The sequence below is a fragment of the Sander lucioperca genome, chromosome 22, assembly GCF_008315115.2.
Source record: "Sander lucioperca isolate FBNREF2018 chromosome 22, SLUC_FBN_1.2, whole genome shotgun sequence".
NCBI classification, from domain to species: Eukaryota; Metazoa; Chordata; class Actinopteri; order Perciformes; family Percidae; genus Sander; species Sander lucioperca.
This window is the reverse complement of record NC_050194.1, coordinates 8971710-8990297: the sequence shown is the minus strand read 5'-3', so window position 1 is coordinate 8990297 and position 18588 is coordinate 8971710. Positions and strand designations below refer to the sequence as shown.

The 18588-nt window shown below is 39.3% G+C and overlaps 1 protein-coding gene across 3 annotated transcripts in view; it reads right to left on the bottom strand.

Moving 5' to 3' along the window:
* Nucleotides 1–13378, bottom strand: part of LOC116046902 (zinc transporter ZIP11) — a 173710-nt gene extending 160332 nt beyond the window's left edge. For 2 of the 3 annotated variants that reach the window (XM_031295372.2, XM_031295374.2), the window contains exons 1-3: nucleotides 13289–13378; nucleotides 11075–11192; nucleotides 10264–10302 (exon numbers count right to left, since the gene is read on the bottom strand). In XM_031295372.2, the coding sequence (XP_031151232.1) occupies nucleotides 10264–10302; nucleotides 11075–11182 (147 nt within the window). In that variant the 5' untranslated portion in view covers nucleotides 11183–11192; nucleotides 13289–13378. Of the gene's footprint in view, nucleotides 1–10263; nucleotides 10303–11074; nucleotides 11193–13236 lie in introns of all 3 variants that reach the window. The other variant, XM_031295373.2, reaches the window with a different exon arrangement.
* Between the last annotated feature and the right edge of the window lie 5210 nt (nucleotides 13379–18588).

The window sequence follows — 18588 nt, the reverse complement described above, 5'->3', positions numbered from 1 at the left end:
TTTAATGATTTATAAGCAACCTGTTTCTTGCAGATTGTCACATTACTGACAATACAGCTATTAGAAGGTAATATATAAAGTCGAAGCTAACTCTGACAGCTGAAGGGCAGCTAACATTAACTTTAGCTGTCTCCATGAAGCTCCCAGCTAAGCTCCTATAACACGCGACAGGAAACAAAAACGAGCTAACCAATGATAACATAAGCATTTTGGCTCGGTGGATGTCGATTTTAAAGTCATGTTAAAAGTATTTCCCAACCGTCTTCCGATTTCTAGCCGCAGCCTGTCACTCCCCCTGCACTAACGTTACTTGGCATGTAACGTTATAGCTCCGTGATCTTAAGACCTCACTATGCCTTGTGTTTCTCACTCCCGTCAACTTATAGTTCATCAGACGTGACATGACAAAAGCATTTCGTTTTTACATGCAGGTAGGCCAAGGCGAGAAGAGGGAGATTAGCTAACGTTATCCAACATATTTATATAAAAAAAATAAATAAATAAATAAATCGCAAATAGTAATTTCAGCATTCGAATAGGGTTGATTTTTTTTACTATTCGAATAATATTCGACTTTTGGAATTCGTTCCAACAGCCCTAGAATTAACTATACAAAATAGGTTGCATTGCTATTTCTTCCAATCACCAGGAGAGGAAACACCTACGCTAATATAACTAGTTTGTATTGGCTAATACCTTTTGGACGTAACATAATATCATCCACATTACGTTCACTGGCAACAGTTTGTTCCAATGCAGCAGGTAGTGTGACGTTGCTACACAGCAGTGAAAACTTAACAGCCAATGAAAATTGTTTGTACATGATTTGGAGCAGCCTTCATAAACTGTCTGTGGAGAAAATACTGTTGTGTTTATTCAACTGAGCCCTGACTAGAAAAAACAACTTTATTTCAAATGTTCCTGGAAAATAACTTAAAGAAACAGAGAACTGGGCTTAAATGTTGCCCATTAACGTCATTCGCTTTAACAGCTTTCTCTGACACTTCCTTCCAAGAATAAACAGCGTCATTACCTAAAACAAGCAAAGAGAAGTGAGACTGGAAGAATAGGAAGAAGAGATACATAGATTTATACAGAAACAAAGAAATTATTAATTGTTGCTATTCTTTGCCAACAATAACAGCTGAGAGACGCTGTGTTCTGGGACAGCATGACGTGATTATCTGCTGTGATAAAGACCGTATGGCATGCCTGCGTGTGTGTGTCCATCTGTATCTGAATCTGAGGGTGTGTTTGCATGGGTTGGTTTCAGGGTGTGTGAGTTGGGGGGACAGCAGATGTAAAGCACGGGAACAGGACGGCATCTGAATCACATGACATGCAAAAAGAATGAAATGCAGGTCGTGAAACACCCACCCAACTGCACAAATTATTTATCAAGCAAAGAAAAAAAACGAAAAAAAAAACAGTTGCCTGGAAACATACAACAATTGTCCACAGACCGTTACAACTTAAGAGGGGAATTCAGTTTGAAACAGCAGTACGCTCGGACCAAATTCAAAAGTATGTGTATTTCGATTTGTGGGGTGGTTTTGTGGAATAGTCTGGCCAAATCGATCAAACAAAGTATAAATATAGTGCAAATCAAAACAAAACAAAAAAAAAAAGGTACAAAGGATATATTTTTGAAAAGTACAGAAGTGAGGAAGAAGAGTGAAAATATCAGGATGTTAATGGTGCTTTTTTTTTGGTTCTTTTTGTTCTTAATTTTGATCAAGTGGAAACAAAAATTGGAGAAATATTTTTGCATTGTTTAAAATAGTCTGTGTGGTTAATCAAATTGGATTGTGATTTTGTTTGTGGTGAAGACTGGAGGTAGGACTTAACAAGCCTATGGCCTCTACCTAACAGGTCTCGTGTTATGTTGATTTTTGTTATTCATTTTTTTTCTTTTTCTGCATGTATGCTTGACAGAGACCATTATCTGTAGGTTCTTTTCTCACTTTTTGAACTATTGTTCATCTTACTAACAATTATTCTGTACATTACAGTCTCTCTGAGAAAGCCATATCTTTATGAGTCACCTCAAGATTTTTACCTGCAGTAACATTTGATTTGATTTGATTGACGGATTCCATCTCATCTGTTCTATCCAATATGCCATTTCAACACACTCAGCTAAGTGTATATTTAGTACACGGATATAGCAGCAGATGTCAGCGAAACATCAATTATGAATAAATGTTAATTAGATAACTAATGTCAAACCACATTTTTATACCATGTTCACTTGTGTAAATTAACTTAAATATGACATGTTGAAATTGTACTGGCTGAGATTATGTCAATTGTGAGGACTGCACAAATAATTTTAAAAACATCATGTTGGCCAACTCATTAGGATATTGTAAATATTTACTAAAGTGGGATTTTCATTTCTGAAAGCAGAATACTTGTGGTTTCCTCTGAGCATTCTGAATGACTAAAAGAGGTGAGCTGAAAGTTCTCTATAGCCCAATAACGTTGTGAAGTGGGAGGAGGTATTCCTGTTGTATTGTGTGGCCAGGTTAGCTCAGTTGGTAGAGCAGGCGCACATATATGGACATACCTGCAAACTCAGAAGGGCTTCAAAAAAAAAAAAAAAAAAACGTTTTGGTTTAAAAGCGATTATCTTTTACTACGTTTCCACCTCACATTCACACTGCCCCTTCAGAGAAATTTGAAAACACTTCTGACCCCGTTTTGGTTTGGAACCTCCGGGGTTGTGTTGCACTCTCAACGGCAGCAAACGGAGACCTTCGGCAACACCGACGCCAATGTTTTGCCGCCTGATTGGGTCATGCCAACTCTGAGACTAAGCTACCATGGCAACTACCGGCAACGGGCAGGGTATACATGATGCTTCCCATTTACCCTGGCACGTGCATGCCCAGTATACAAGAATGTTGATGAGATATGCGGTTTGGGGGTGTTAGTTTAAACGGAGATTAGTTATTCTACTGGAGCTAAAAACACTTGTGAGCACAGAGATCGCTTTTGGCTCAAAACTCCGCTTTAAAAACAAAACCTAGCAATGTAAATGTAGCCTGAGTTTTTAATAAACTTAGTGCTGACATTAGAAAATATCTGGTGTTTGTGATTTGAAAAACGTCCAAGGGGCAAGCGTGTGTACAGTACTTTAAAATGTAAAGAGAGGAGTTGACTACATCTCACAGGGTGTATGTTGGTTAGAAAAATCCAATCAAAGCTTAAAATTCTTGCAAATATTTGCAAACATCTTATAATATATGTAGCTTTTTTTTTAACACATCCCTTTAAAATTCTGGGGCAATATGGTATGCTGTTTTGGCGGGGGAGAGTGTACGCTACAGACACGGCATCCCTCCTCTTCTCTGCTTCTCTTCATAGTCGTCCGATTCATCTTCCAACCTAGGGCTGGCTCAGGTTTGCCTTGGACCAGCTCGTAATTATGCTGCTATAGGTCTAGATTGCTGGGGGACTTCCTTTGACACACTGATCTCCTTCCTCTTTGCATCTGCGTGCATTGATGTCCCAGAAATGCTTGTCACTAGCTTATCTCCAGGGAGCTTATTCCCCAGAGTCCTTATGTTTTCTCGCCTCACAGGCGAGGCTTGGGTTGGCACCTAAATCCTGGTTGCAGCTGCTGCCGTGGTCCTGCTCGACGCCCTGCTGTGCCCCACAATGCCCTGCATTGCCACGCAACGCCCTGATGCTACAACTATTAGTTCTAGTCATAGTTCCACTATCTTTATTGTTACTATAACTGCCACTGCTCATCATTCCAACTGCTATAATTATGAATTGAATTGTTTTGATCTATCTCTGCTCCTCCAACTTTAAAACTCTGAAAACAGCTGCAAAAGGACAGGAGCGGGGTCAACGACATCTCTTTCAATTCATTCGTTATCCATACTCCCTCTCGTTTTCAAATCAAAATTTGAAAGAGTGCGATTAGCTAATGGTGAAGACCGCAAATCAATAGAATAGTATTAGCAATATTGTGTGCATGTTAAATGTTTGGTGTAACATTTGGTTTAACATTTTTTTTCCTATTTTTATTATTATATTATCTCAGTGGATTTTTTCATTTATTTCAGAAATTTCAGTTTCATGTTATAATGAAATCGTTTAGCCCTACTCTGACGTTTTCAAAATCCCTTTTTAGGTGAGACTCCATGCTAGTAGATGTGAGACAGAGGTGAAACGCTTGGCAGCTGGGTGTATTTGCTATGCTTTGCACAAGGAAAAGAGAAAATTGTGGAAGGGCAGGAAGAAATTGTTTAACGAATGATAAAAAGCTATTTCTGCTTCTGCTGACCATCATCGAGGACTGAAAAAGAATCCCCATCACTAAATGTAACTTTCCCTCCGTCAGTATCTGCCTCCTATCTGTTTGAACTTCTTTTATTCTCCATCTGCAGCCAGAAAGCAATCCCAAGGCTGCTCATGACATTCCTATTTGAAAACAACATAAAGGGGATAGAAGATCTACTTCCCTCCTTTTTCCATTTCCATTCAAGCCCCTCAGGCATTTTCTTTCTCAGAAACTGATATAGCTGAATAGTTGAATTTGTCCAATATGAATGCCAAATGGAGCAGTAACTTTGTCACTCGGCACAGCCAGATCGCAGAGGCACAACATCTTGGAGTGCAAAGGACTGCCGTTTACTGCCTGCATTCAACAAGCACAAAATTGCATAAGTTGGGTACCTTTAGCCGCATCACTTAGTCTCTCTCCATCCATATATCCCGTATTATTAATACTGATAGCTTCTTAGCATTTTTTCCAGGTACACAGTAAAAACAACAGCTCCTATTTCTTATCTTAATTGTTACAAAACCAATCCTGTACTTTGGATGTCTGAGAAGTCAACATTTAATTTAAAGCACACACTTACAGTAAGAGAACCCAAACTGCAACCAAGGTAGAACAGTATACTGCACATACTTTCCTAATTAGTACTTCTACCAGTCCTACATTTGTATATGCTGCTACGGGCCCGGCTATTTATAACTGAGTCTATCTACAGGACTATCACAGCCAAAAAATAAAATATAATATGCAAGGAACAGAATGAAAAATTGAGTTTCTTATTACTTACTTATTACTGTAAAGCATATTATGCCAACAAGAGGCTGTACAATTGGAGAGACTGTATCAATAATTCATAGTGTTCATGCTGAGTGGCTAAATTCATCAAAAATAGATAATAAAAAAAAAAAGATATGCTCCTCACAAAATTGGAAAGACGTTAAGCAAATGTCAGACAGAAACACCCCTCAGCTCTTCCCTGCCTATATCATGTCACTGGAATGTATAAGAGCATCAGCACTGCCTGGGACATAATTGAAAAGCAGTTAAGACCAAAGAATAGATAAGGGGTTGGATTAGGGCTGATTTGAGATGCGATCTATATTTTCTGCCATTCTCTTTCCTTAAGGAAGTGTGGACAATCTCTCATCATTTGGCATTAGACTTATCAACTCACTTATCTGGGCCTGTCATTATCAACAATCTGAGAATCACTATGAGGAATCGCAATTATGTTTCAAAGGACTAAAAAAAAAAAAAAAAAAAAACATTTCACACAGGTGGCTGTGGGTCAGAGCTGGAGCGGGTTGGTTGTTCTACATCTATGGGGTTAGCCCTCAACCACAAGAGATCCTAATGCTTAGGATGGGTTCAATGCAGAGATGGAATTTAACTACATTGTACATAGGGCTCGGCAATATATCGATATTATATCGACATCGATATGAGACTAGATATTGTCTTAAATTTTGGATATTGTAATATTGTGATATGACACAAGTGGTCTTTTCCTGGCTTTAAAGGCTGTAATTACAGTAAAGTGATGTAATTTTCTGAAGTTACTAGACTATTCTAGTTCTATTATTTGCCGTTACCCACTTAGTCATTGTATCCACATTATTGGAGATAATTTATCAAAACTCAGTGTTAATATTTTGTGAAAGCATCAATAGTCACACTACAATATCGCCACAATATCGACATTGAGGTATTTTGTCAAAAATATCATGATATTTGATTTGTTCCATGTTGCCCAGCTCTATTTGTACTGTACAATTGTTTGTGACGAATAATAAAGCTTCTTCTTTCTTCAAATATGGTTATAAGACAGTTTTTTTTACAAAGCTGGCTACATTCAAGAGGTCAAAGTTCTCTGAAAATCAAAGTTATCATTTAAAAAAAAATGAAAATTTTGAAAAAAGAACTGTAAAATCAAATTCATGAAAATGTCTCATGGCGTTTTTCACGCAGGGGTGCAATGCAAGCGATTTGCACGACACAATTACATACAAAGTCAATGCAAATACGCAATGCAAATGACGTGAAAGCCTATCAGCGTTGAGATTCTAGGGAAGGTGGGGAAATGTGCCGAGCTGTGAGCTCCTCTGGATGACGTTTTGTATCCAGACCAAGGTTATTATAGTTTTGCATTTTTTATTAGACTTTATTTTTATTTCGTTTTGACTTTTAGTTTTTAAATTCAGTTTAGTTTTAATTAGCTTTTAAAGCGGGTTTGCTAGTTTAGTTTTCACTTTTTGAAATTTTTTTGTTAGTTTTGGTGTTAGTTTTAGTCTTTTTTGTAATGGGGTTATTTGTTAGGGGCAAGATTCAAAAAGGTCAGAAAAAAAGTATTGTGTAATTATAACTCAACAAAAACATCATACAATTTTAGAAATATGTAGGCTATTCACAATGTATTCAACAATAACACCGGTACATAAAATGTACATATGATGAGCACAGATATGTAAACAGTCTACACAAGACGCCGCAGTAAGTGCAAAATGTGTAAGTTACGTATGCCAGGAAAAAAACCTAAACAGCCAATAGACTAAAGAAGACATACATGAACAGGTGTTTTGAACTTTGGTTCGAGTAAAGTGTCGACTCACACAGTTGTGTAGACATCCCAGTATCAATCCACATATAACCCACGCTTCCTCCCGCTTTTGGTGTTCCTGCGTATTTACTAACCAGCAGCTATCGGGTCGCCGGTGAAAGCACGCCTGTATTGTTGTGTGTCCTACTGTTGTCTCCAGCATGCTGCCTGGCCCTGTACCCATACATCCATGCGCTGTACCCATACAGTAAAAGAAATGGACACACTCCAGTGATGGCTGAGCATACTGCGCAGCCTCAAACTGAGCTTGACGACGTAGATGTGACGTGAGCAACCTGTCTGGAAGTTGTAAGTCTTCTGGAGCTGTGCCAAGAGAAATCTTAATCATTTCCAATCTTGCAGAGACAGAAAGCGTGAGTAGGAGCTGTCCATGAGCATAAGAGCAGGAGCAAAACAGTGCTGAAATATTTTGTTCCGATGCTTTCATGGGCTTCTCCCTTGACTGTATGCCTTCACATCCCCCCCCCCCTCCGATTGCCTGCGAGCTTCTCTTGACTATTGTCATGAATTCTGCTTCCTAAGTTCATTTTCTGCCTCAGTTTCTGTTTTCACCTGTTTTTCTGGGAGTTCCTGAACGCATCCTGTCTGGTTGCCTGGCGACGAAGCAAGGCGGGAGAATCTGCAATCACACTCACCTGTATCTCATCTGCAATCTGCACACCTGGTCCTGATCATCACCTCTCCACCATTTAAGCCGTGAACTGACATCCATTCCCTGCCGGATCGTTAGCCTCACCAGTATGTTTGCTAGAGTATCAGTTAGAAAGTTTGAGAAGTTTGTTCTGTTGCTTTGTGACGTTTTGCCGTTGCTAATCTGCCTATTCCTCTGTCTGCAGTTTTGTGACCTGGAAGATTCTCTCCATTTCCGTCTGGCCGTCTGCTTCACCATTATTACTGGATCTGCATTAATCTGTCAGCCGACTCAATTCCACCCACTGCCTCACCAGCTGGACTCCCCTGCTTCCACCTACCAAAACCAAATAAATACTTACCTTTTTCCATTCTACTTACCTTGTCTGCTTTTGGGTTCCTGTCCTAGTGAATCGTGACAACTATAAGGTAATTTATCTACTGTGCGACAGAAAGTCGCGTGGTTATGACACAATCGTTAGCCTATTTTTACAAAAAAAACGCCTGCTACAGGGCCATAACGTGAGAAACAAGGTAATGGAGCCTTTTATACATGTTGTGTTTCTTTAGAAATAAACAATGGAAAAATAGTCTTTAAACGCTTCAGATGTAAAGTTATTCGCTGTCAAAGTGACGCCAAAATTAATGGGAGTCAACGGAATGCCAGCGGAAGGTGATGGCTTGTTAGCCTCAGAATCTCTCCATAGGAGGTACACTTTCCAGATGCTCGCTTACCCATCTTGGCTGTACCAGGGTTAGCTTCTGTTTCGGGGAAAGGGGGCTTTGCGTTCTCCTTTACCTTGTGAAGGTAAGATAGGTTAGCCTCCTTGTGTGCGCTTCTCAAATGTACTTTAAAATGTGTGCGATTTTTCCCTTTAACAAATTGTCCACATATTTTACCACTTTCCACTGCAAGGCACTTGCTTTTATCTGACACAGTCATAATCAAATAGGACTGCCGCTTTCTTCCGACTTTCGGTACCTGATGCTAGGCGAGGGGCATGGACTATGTTGTGTTCAATTGGACATGGAATGTCAGAATCTCTGGGTTCCCAGTCGGAAACTATATATGTCTATGGCATAGACTGTCTAAAACGGGTCTATGGTCGGAAATGTCAACTCAGAAAGATATAACGTTATTTGCTCTGTGAAAGACATTGACAAAGACGAAAACTGAGGACATTTACTCGATAAATTTATTTCATTTTTGAAATTTTCATTTTTTTTTCAGATGATTGCAGTTTTAGTTATCTTTTTTTGTAATGCCTCGTTTTTATTTTTATTTCAGTTAACGACAATGTTTTTTTCCCCCCCCATCTAGTTTTCGTTAACGATTATAATCTTGATCCAGACACGACGGCCTTTGCTTTTCCGACGTATCTGGGAGTTACGTAACAGGTACCACAACAGCAATAGTGGTTTATCTTGATTAAGTTGACGACGGAAAGAAATCTAAATCATGAAAAAGATTTATTGCCAAGTTAGTAACACTTACAAGGAATTTGCCATGGTGCCTACAGCTCTGCACCGGTGTGAGTAACGCATATAAACACAAATGATCCCAATATCATCCTGCAATCAAACTTGCATGAGTAGAGAAATGCAAATTTCCCCGTTCTGTGTGAACACACCATTATAGTTTTCTCAGTGGATGCATTCAAAAGACTGAAAGGCAGATATAAGGTATAGGGTAAATCTGAATGTAGGAAAAACTAAATTTTTGTGGTGTATGGAAATTATGCGAGTGTTTTGCAATTAAGTCCACACAGGTTAAATAAAAATAACATTACACTTCTTTGGTTTTTGGTATGCTCTCTGCCCTCTGCTTATCCGTCTGCTATACTCGTCAATGGACCTTTTTCACAGCAGACATTTTGACTTGTCATGGTAGGAAGAGCACAGCTGAAATTGATAACCTTAACGATGGCTCAATTCCATCAAGTGTCCCAGTAAGCTATTTCAGTGAGTCAGCATGCACAATACCAGGACCTCTCCTAAGTGGAATGCAGCCATCATTAATGATTTTGAATACACCTGTGCTGTTCCTACTATGACATGTCAACATGTCTGCCGTGAAAAAGGTCTATAAGTCAAGTTTTGTTTACGCTTGTTCTGTTGTGCAACCGCCTATAGGTTACAAAAATGAATGTTTTACATTCTGTACCGCACCTCACACACTGTGTGGAGCTGTTCGTCCTATAATTTTCCCTCTTTTATGAACGTATAATAATTTAAGCAGCTTTGCAGCTCGCCTAAATCCCAGCAGAGATATAGTACATGATAGCTTTTATTATTACATTTTTAATATTTTAATAGACGTCACTCGGAGACTTCACAGTTCTTTAGATTTGCCACTGATGCCCTAACCTGACACACTTGATAGATATCGGCTGTGAACTGCTTAGCCCTCAGGAAATCAAAATATGTAATTGTAAGAGTCACATCGTGAGGTTTACGCAGTGTATTTTCTATTGCAGCATAATACCTCTTTAGACATGATAAGGCCAAGAACTCCTTCGGGGGGAGGGAATAATCTCAAACTTTTAAGAATAATGTGGCATCTGGAAGTGTCAGGCTTTGTCTGTCTCTGGAAGAAAGTCAGCCTGCTTGTCCAAAAACCAATCAAATAGCAGCACCCTCCTACCTGTGTGTGTGTGTGTGTGTGTGTGTGTGTGTGTGTGTGTGTGTGTGTGTGTGTGTAAAAAGAAATCTAACTCACCCCAGCTGCGAAGCCTAAACTTCCATCCAAAATGCGTTTCTGAAAAAGGCAGATAAGGAGAGAGACTGTGCGAGTCAGTCAAATCAATATCTTCAAACCCCTCCGTAAACCTCTTATTGTTGACATAAGCGGCAAAACTGCAACATGTCCCGAGAGTCAGAAGTCCAGAGATAACAAAAAACTAAACTAAAATCTACCAGTGAAACCATTCTGTCATGAGTTGTTTCACATGATGTACTTTGACTCTAGCGGTAATATTGGAAAATCTCAGGCATCAGCCGCTCAGTGGCAAAGAACATTTAAAACTAGAAGAGCACTCGAAGAGTTAGAGCATATATATAATATATAGAACATCCACACATTTAAAGAAATAGTTTTCAAAGTTTGGAAAACAGGCGTATTTGCTTTCACGCCAAGAGTGAGATGAGAAGATCGATATCACTCTTATGTCCGTCTGTTAAATTTGATGTTTTAGCCAGGAGACAGTTGCCTTAGCTTAACATGAAGATTGGAAGCAGGGGGGGGGGGGAACAGCTAGCCTGGCTCTGTCCGGGGGTAACTAAATCCACCTACCAGAACCTCTAGAGCTCACTAATCGACATGTTGGACCTCATTTTGTTTGTACAAATTAGATACAACGTGTTAGTTAGTAGGGGTGGGGGAGTGCTATCTTCTCATCCAACTCTTGCCAAGTCAGTGGATAAGCGTACAGCATATACCAAAATGCCAACCATTCCATTAAAACAATGTGTAAAGTGTTTACTCGAGCTGTGTGCGTGTATGGGGGTTCTGGGTTCATACGGGACAATACCTGTCGACTGGAGAAGACAAACACCAGGGCTGCTCCGGCAGCAGTCAGACCCCAGGTGAACAGAGTCCCCAGCAGGGCCTGGGTCACAGGGCTGTAGCCTTCCAGCATGGTGCCAGACCTGGACCAATCAGAATCAGATTCAGCTTTACTGGCCAGGTTTGCGTAAACAAACAAGGAATTTGACTCCGGTTAATCTTAGCTCTCAAAGTACAACGCTCACTTAACATTAAAAACAGAAAGGATAATGTTAAGTATACAGTATAACAATACAACAGAATTTACAATTTTACAAGAAATATAGCAATTGAAGAGAGGGAAGGAATAGTGCAATATTGTCTGAGATTTAAGTCTGAGATTTAAGTCTGAGATTTAAGATTTAAAAATATAAATATAGTGCAAGGCAGTTCATTGCAATGGTAATATATTAATAGCAATAATGTAATTGTAAGATTGAAATATACATGAGGTAGATGAGCAGAACAGTGTTGATTGACTTTGTTCAGTGTAAGGGGAGGGGGGGGGGGGGGTATTTCTGAGCATTCAACACAAACAACACACATACACTCAAAGCAATCCCATGGCACATTCGCATTATATTGGAAGATGTGGCTGATAATATCTCGCTCTTATCTTTCCAGGAACGACTTCGAGAATTTGGAGTCTGAAAATCTTTTCAGTAACTACCCTGCAGCAAAGGGCCATGGGTTAGTCTCAAACCCGGGCTGCTGCGGTGAGGACTGCGCCTTTGTACATGGGGCGCACGCTCAACCAGGTGAGCTACCAGGGCTTAGGCTTATATTTGGGATTCCCAAGTTTAGACAAGAATGACAAGAGAATAAACAACAGAACCCAACAACAAGGCTAAATGTGCTTAGGCTGACTCATCCTAAATGTGTGCCTTTATGCCCTCGCATTACTAGTCTGGCACTAACACCGGCTGTGTTTGTTTCAGCACACAACTAAATAAATCAACAGAGAGTCAAAATCCTGTTTGCTCAGGACTTGAATATCCTGGAATTCGAACTGTAATTGGTGTAGCTAAACCTGTTGGGGTTGGCCCATCAATTTTCCAATTAGAAGATGATATAGTACAGCCTAAATTAATGTTGATGATTTAAGTTTCTCACACAACACATGCAATGTACAGTAGCTGCTGTAAATAGTACTAGGGATGTGACTTAGTCATTTCTACTGCAAAACACACTCTTTTTTTAAATCCAATGATTTAAGTGGGACTTTTACATTCATGTTAATTAACGTAAGCTCTACAATGTGTTTATTTGGAGGTACAGATGAGTTTGCATTAAGGTAAGTGTTATAGTGCAATAGTGTAACAGTAGCACAAGAAGATAAGCGTCATAAAGTCATGGCACGTCAGCAATATAAAGTTAGCTAACATTAGCCACGATGACATGTTGACTTGTCATAGTAGGAAGAGCACAGCTGAAATTGATAACCCTAACGATGGCTCAATTCCATCAAGTGTCCCAGTAAACTATTTCAGTGAGTCAGCATGCACAATACCAGGGCCTCTCCTAAGTGGAATGCAGCCATCATTAATGGTTTTGAATACACCTGTGCTGTTCCTACTATGACATGTCAACATGTCTGTCCTGAAAAAGGTCTATTTCTGCTTTCAAAAGTCACAACTTTAAAGTAGTTGAACTTGCAACTTCTCACATCCATATGCAATAAATAAACATGGGTGCATTTACTAATGTAAGCTGCAGGAACTGCTTTCATGTATTTATCGAATTTTCATGAGCACATAAATAAAAAAATAAAAAAACATATTTACCACACAGTTGCCGGGAAAGCTTCTTTAATGTATTGACGGCTGACAACTCAATATGGTAAATAGGACTTACTAATGTACTTATTAATTTCATAAAAGCGCAATACATTTTCAATGACAAGTTAACACTGCTCTGTGTGGTATATAGCCTAACTGGTCTTCGTGTAACTGAGTTACAAACACAGATATATAGTTCATAATGTACAGGTAACTGACGTGTGCCTAACCTGTAAATGAGAGCCAACCGGCTAACTTTAAATTTTTGCTCGCCTTATATTATAAAACAAAAACGCTGTTATATTTCACTCGAACTCTATTTGCGGTATTATGAAGCAACATGCATTCATTCGGCATGTTTTAGTTTTACCCTTAGTTTATGTTATCGGTTAATTTGTTGCATTAGTATCAGGTTTACTCACTTCTTTCCAGTGGCACCACGACTCTTATGTATTTACTTCCTACTTCCCGGTACACGTGTCTATTACAGTTTAAGACCCGCCTCTGCTCGCAGCCTATTGGTCAATCACTTTGACAGCAGAGATAGCAGTGGGGGTGACTTAATTCATTGAAGATATAATGAACAACCACAGAGGAGTGTGGAAAGCTGAGTTCAGTATTTATTGTTTTTTTTTACATATAATAAATATAAAGTGCAACGACATTCCACTGTCTTATCAGGGATTAAATCAAACATATTTCAGTTGGTTAAAACAAAAATGAAATCTGAAATTTGATTTTGAAACCTGTGAGGATCTGATGAGAATACACAGGAGAAAAGATGGCAAATAAAGACAGCAAAAGGCTACGAGCAGTTTCATGTATGCATGCACCACTCTGTCACAGGTCTGTGCCAACTACAAGGTGCATGTATATGTATGTATGTATGGTGTGGACAGTGGAGGAATGTAACTAGGTACTGTGCTTAAGTACAAATTTGAGATACGTGTACTTTAGAGTTTCCATTTGATGCCACAACAATTCAGGGAGATATTGTGCTTTTTAATCCACTACATTTATCCGACAGCTTCACAAATTAAGACTCTTCATTTAAAACTGACAGAAACTATAAACTAAGAGAAATTATACGTTTTTTCTTTAAATATGTTGCATTCCTACGCCACAGTAGTCCTACTGTACACAGGCTAAAAGACCACAACCACAATGTTAATATGCTACTGACATATTAATAAAGCAGTAATAATTCCTTAATATGGATGGTATAACACACACAGGGGCATTTTTTTTGGCATTGAGTACTTTATACTTTTAAGAACATCATTGTCAACAATACTTACTACTTTGTTCAAGTAACATTTTCAATAATGGACTAGTATTAGTGTATTTTGACACTGTGGCAGTACAAGTTTTACTTTAAAGTGCTCATATTATGCTTTTTGGCATTTTCCCTTTCCTTTATTGTGTTATATATCATTTCAGCACGTTATAGGTTTACAAAGTGAAAATTGCCAAAGGGACTTACCATCTCCAACAGAAAACACTGTTCACAAACTGCTCCAAACAGCTCTATTGTAGTCCAGCCTTTATTTCCGTGACGAACGTGCGTCACTTTGTAACACACGTTATAATGCTCGCCTAGCTGCTAGCATGGCACACCCTCATACTCTGCTTCTGACTGGCTAGTAGTCCTTACCTAGCTACTGCGCATGTGCGACTCCCAACAAAGATGGAACAGAAGTGAGATGTCTCACTCTGTAGCTAAAACAGAGAGCTCAACACACAGGGTGAAAAGAGGAGCTGCAGCAATGTGCAGTACAACAAAAAATATGGTGTTTTCTGAAAATTAAACCATGTAAACCTATTCTGGTACAAGCTGAAAATGAGCATAATATGAGCACTTTAATGTTTGTGTGTGTGTGTGTGTGTGTGTGTGTGTGTGTGTGTGTGTGTGTGTGTGTGTGTGTGCGCGTGCATGCGCGTGCGTGCGTACGTGCATGCGTGCGTGCATGTGTGTGGACTTTTTACTGCCTTCTGACAAGGAACAGACTCTGGGATGTTCCTCTTCCAGGTATGCTGCTCTTTTTCACCTCTCAGTGGTAATTCTTAAGCATGTTGACCTTTGACCCGCAGCTAGATCAGCAGTAAGTGATTCCACTCTTCCACTAAGCACTCCATTTCCTGTTTTCCAATACTTTCTACTCAAAGTTTCGACATCGTCCACAACTTGAACTTTGCCTGTAAAGCGCTGCTGCAATAACTTTGTAACATTGATGGTTACGTGTAATAAAAACGGTATAATCAACTCGAGAATCCAAACACATCCAACATTTTGTTGTGAGTAGTTTTGTACCACAGCAGCCAGATAGGATAGTTTCTTTTAATTTATTTTTATTTTTAGGAGGAAAAGTGGACCAATACTGTTTTTGAAAAAGGTTTTTGTGGTGAAAATTAAATTAGGCGAGCGAATTCTTTCACATGTGTAAAATCACACCCATGACTCAGAATGCAACATATCTTAAATATCCATTGCATTATGATCTGTCTGAGGATAAGTTAGTCTTTTTCTCCAATGGACTCCTATCTTCACGGGATTAAGGGGACATGATTGATGTGTAAGAACCCCCTTCTATTTCATGCTAACACAACTTCAAAACACCTGCATTGGAAATATCATACGCTGCATATTTTTGGGCAGTTTTGCATCATAATAATTGGAATACTCCACCAAAGAACAAAAAATCAACAACAGCCTAGCCTTTTTTTATTTACAATATCAAAAAAGATATTGAGTATGTGTTTTTAATCAGGTGTACTGCTTTAAAATAATTGCTAAAATCACTAACCAGTAGGGAACATGTAAATATGTCCACCTGGATACAATAAATCCATCCACTAATGCATTTAGATTAGGTTATGACAGTCCTATCCATTGTATTAATGAAACACAGATGTTGAAGTGCAGTTGGGACCAACAATCCCTTAACATGTTTACATTTCTGTGTTGCGGTTGCAGGAAGCCTGATATGTATTACTCATGAGTGATTCTGTATTGCACAAAAACAATAAGATGAAAAATAAGCTGATACCCAGAAACAATAAGCAAGACGTAGAGTTTCCAGATGTCTTCTGTGGCTTCCTCTCACTTCAGAGTGTGCTAAAAGCATTTGGTGGCGCATGCTATTCCATAATGTGTTTTACTTAAAATGCCTTCTTGTGAAACGATTTTTTGGCAAATCTGCAGTAACACTGTCTGATTCCCATTTTACTGGAATTATGTTGTTGTATGCAAGCTGTAGGGGCTTGAAAATATATATATTACACACACAGGAAATACACACAAATAAACATTATAGAGAATTACCTGCAAAACTAGTGACATTCCAATTGGTGCCAATTAAAAAGTGTTAGCACACTAACACACAAAACTAAGATGGTAAACATGGTAATAGTTTTGGCACATTTATGTATATAGTGTATATTTATTTAAGTTCTGATAAATTATACTTATATTTTGTGCAGAATTGTGCTCTCTTTTGGCAATGTTGTAGGTGGAGATTGTGCACCTTAAAAAGTGTGTTTCCTATTGTAATTGCAGTAGTTAAATAACTGGATTGTGACTGTGTTTTTCAAATGTTCTAATGAAGAATTTGTGCAATTGAGAAATATAATTTTCTCTTTCACTTAAGTTGTTATAATAAAATATGACTGTTGTAGCTGTAGAATTGCAGAATTTTGCAAAAATGTTGTGTTTTTTTGGGAGGGGGGATGCTCGAAGGGGTTCTCGCCCAGGGTGTAATTCAATGTAGAACCGCCACTGATGGTAAACATCATGTTCGCATTGTCACTGTGAGCATGTTAGCATGCTGATGTTAACATATAACTCAAAAGCACCAGTGTACATATAGACACCGTCACAGAGCTGCTAGCATGGCTGTAGACTGGAAAGTATGGTTTACATTTTAAGTTTCATCTCATGCTCATCGGATCTCTACAACACCGAAATGAGCATCTATTTTGGAAGTATGAATGTCTGATAGTCAAAATCTTGTGAGATGGTGAAGCGAAAGGACAGTCAATGGAGACAAAATAAGACCACAGAACAGAAGACTTCTTAAAAGCTTGTTTTGATAAACAGTGAAGTAGCCTTGGCAATGTGACAGATGTCATACGTTTGTTTCCACATGGCTCGTCCTTTTTTTGCTGTAGACAGCTCTGCTCTCGTGCATGTGGATGCCATGCAGCGTGTCCGTCTGAACACCAGAGTGAAATACTGCCCGTGAAACACGGAGCTGTCAAAGTCTCCAAATTTAGCACCACGGAACAGTGTTTGCAGTGATGTTTTTACGGGAGGCTGAGGTTGCGGGGGTGGAGAGGTGGGCTTCTTTTTATGAAGAGCTATAGTCTCCAGGGGGACGTTAAGCCACAACCTAATCAGGAGTTGGGACTACAAAGGCATTTCTTTTTCCAGTTAATTGGAACCAGTTAAAAGCCAGAGTGAAGGTATGTCTTGAGATTGTATGTCCTGGGGAAAGCTGGGACATCTGATGAATGAGCTCTCAGATAAGGTCTCTGCAAAAAATATACAACGCATCTAAAAACACAAAAACAATACCATATATAAAGGAAGAAAAAAATATATAAGATTACCAACAACAGTTGACTTGGAATATTACAATATTCATACCGATGCAGTTATCATCAGGCATTCATTTAGTTGGTGTAATGTCCCATATAGTCTATATCCACGGCCGTCCACTTCCGGCATGGCTCCGTTGCTGCCAGAAATTCCATCGTGTGTCCTTCTTTTTGGCTCCGGTTGGTTTATGTGTACTATGGTTAACTGCTCCTCAGATCTCTGCAGGGTAAATCCAGACAGCTAGCTAGACTGTCTGTCCAATCTGAGTTTTCTGTTGTACCACTAAAACAACCTTTGAACGGACACATGCATACCAAAACAAGTTCCTTCCCGAGGCTATTTTGTACTGGCACCGGGGTTCTGTGCCGCCCAAGGCGATTGTGATAGCTGAAAGCTATAGTGCGTAGTTTCTGCCACCCCCATGAGGAATTCTAAGTAATGACAACAACATGGCCACATGATACAGCCTTCCGTGACCCGTCCCCTTCCCCACGCAGTTGCTAGTAGCCAAGGAGGACACGGAGGATTAAAAACACATGATGGACTCTTCAGAACAGGTCATTATCTTCACTCGAGTTTCTGCGCAGGAAAGTCGCCGGACACCACAATCTTCTGAACATAGCCATACTGAGAAATACAGAGAGAGTTGTGTGGAGCTGATAGTCTTAATTAGCTTTGTAGCAACTCATTTGGCAATGGCTTGAATGTAACGGACGTTCATTAATATCAAAATGTTACGCAGTAAAGCTTTAAAGAAATGCCAATAAACCAGAGCACGTATTTCTCCCATCCCAGAATGCTGTGTGGACTAGCCAGACCCTCCTCCTCGGCGCTGTGGAGGAAGGTCTGGCAATGCGAGAATATGTCCCATATAAATATTCAATTTTTCCAGTTCTTATTTATTTTGTTTTAAAGCAAAGAAGGTAACAAACAAATAGAGAGAACATGAAAAAAGGGGTGGGGTGGGATTGACTTGTTTTAATTGAGCTTTTTGTTGCAGTGTTGTTGGTGGGTGTCGGAACACACTGGAGGTATTTTCTGGGGGAAGTTCCCGGGGTATTCTAGCTATGCGTGTCAGAGCGGCAACAGGATGGAAGTCATCGCTCATCCAGAGTCTTTCATTTT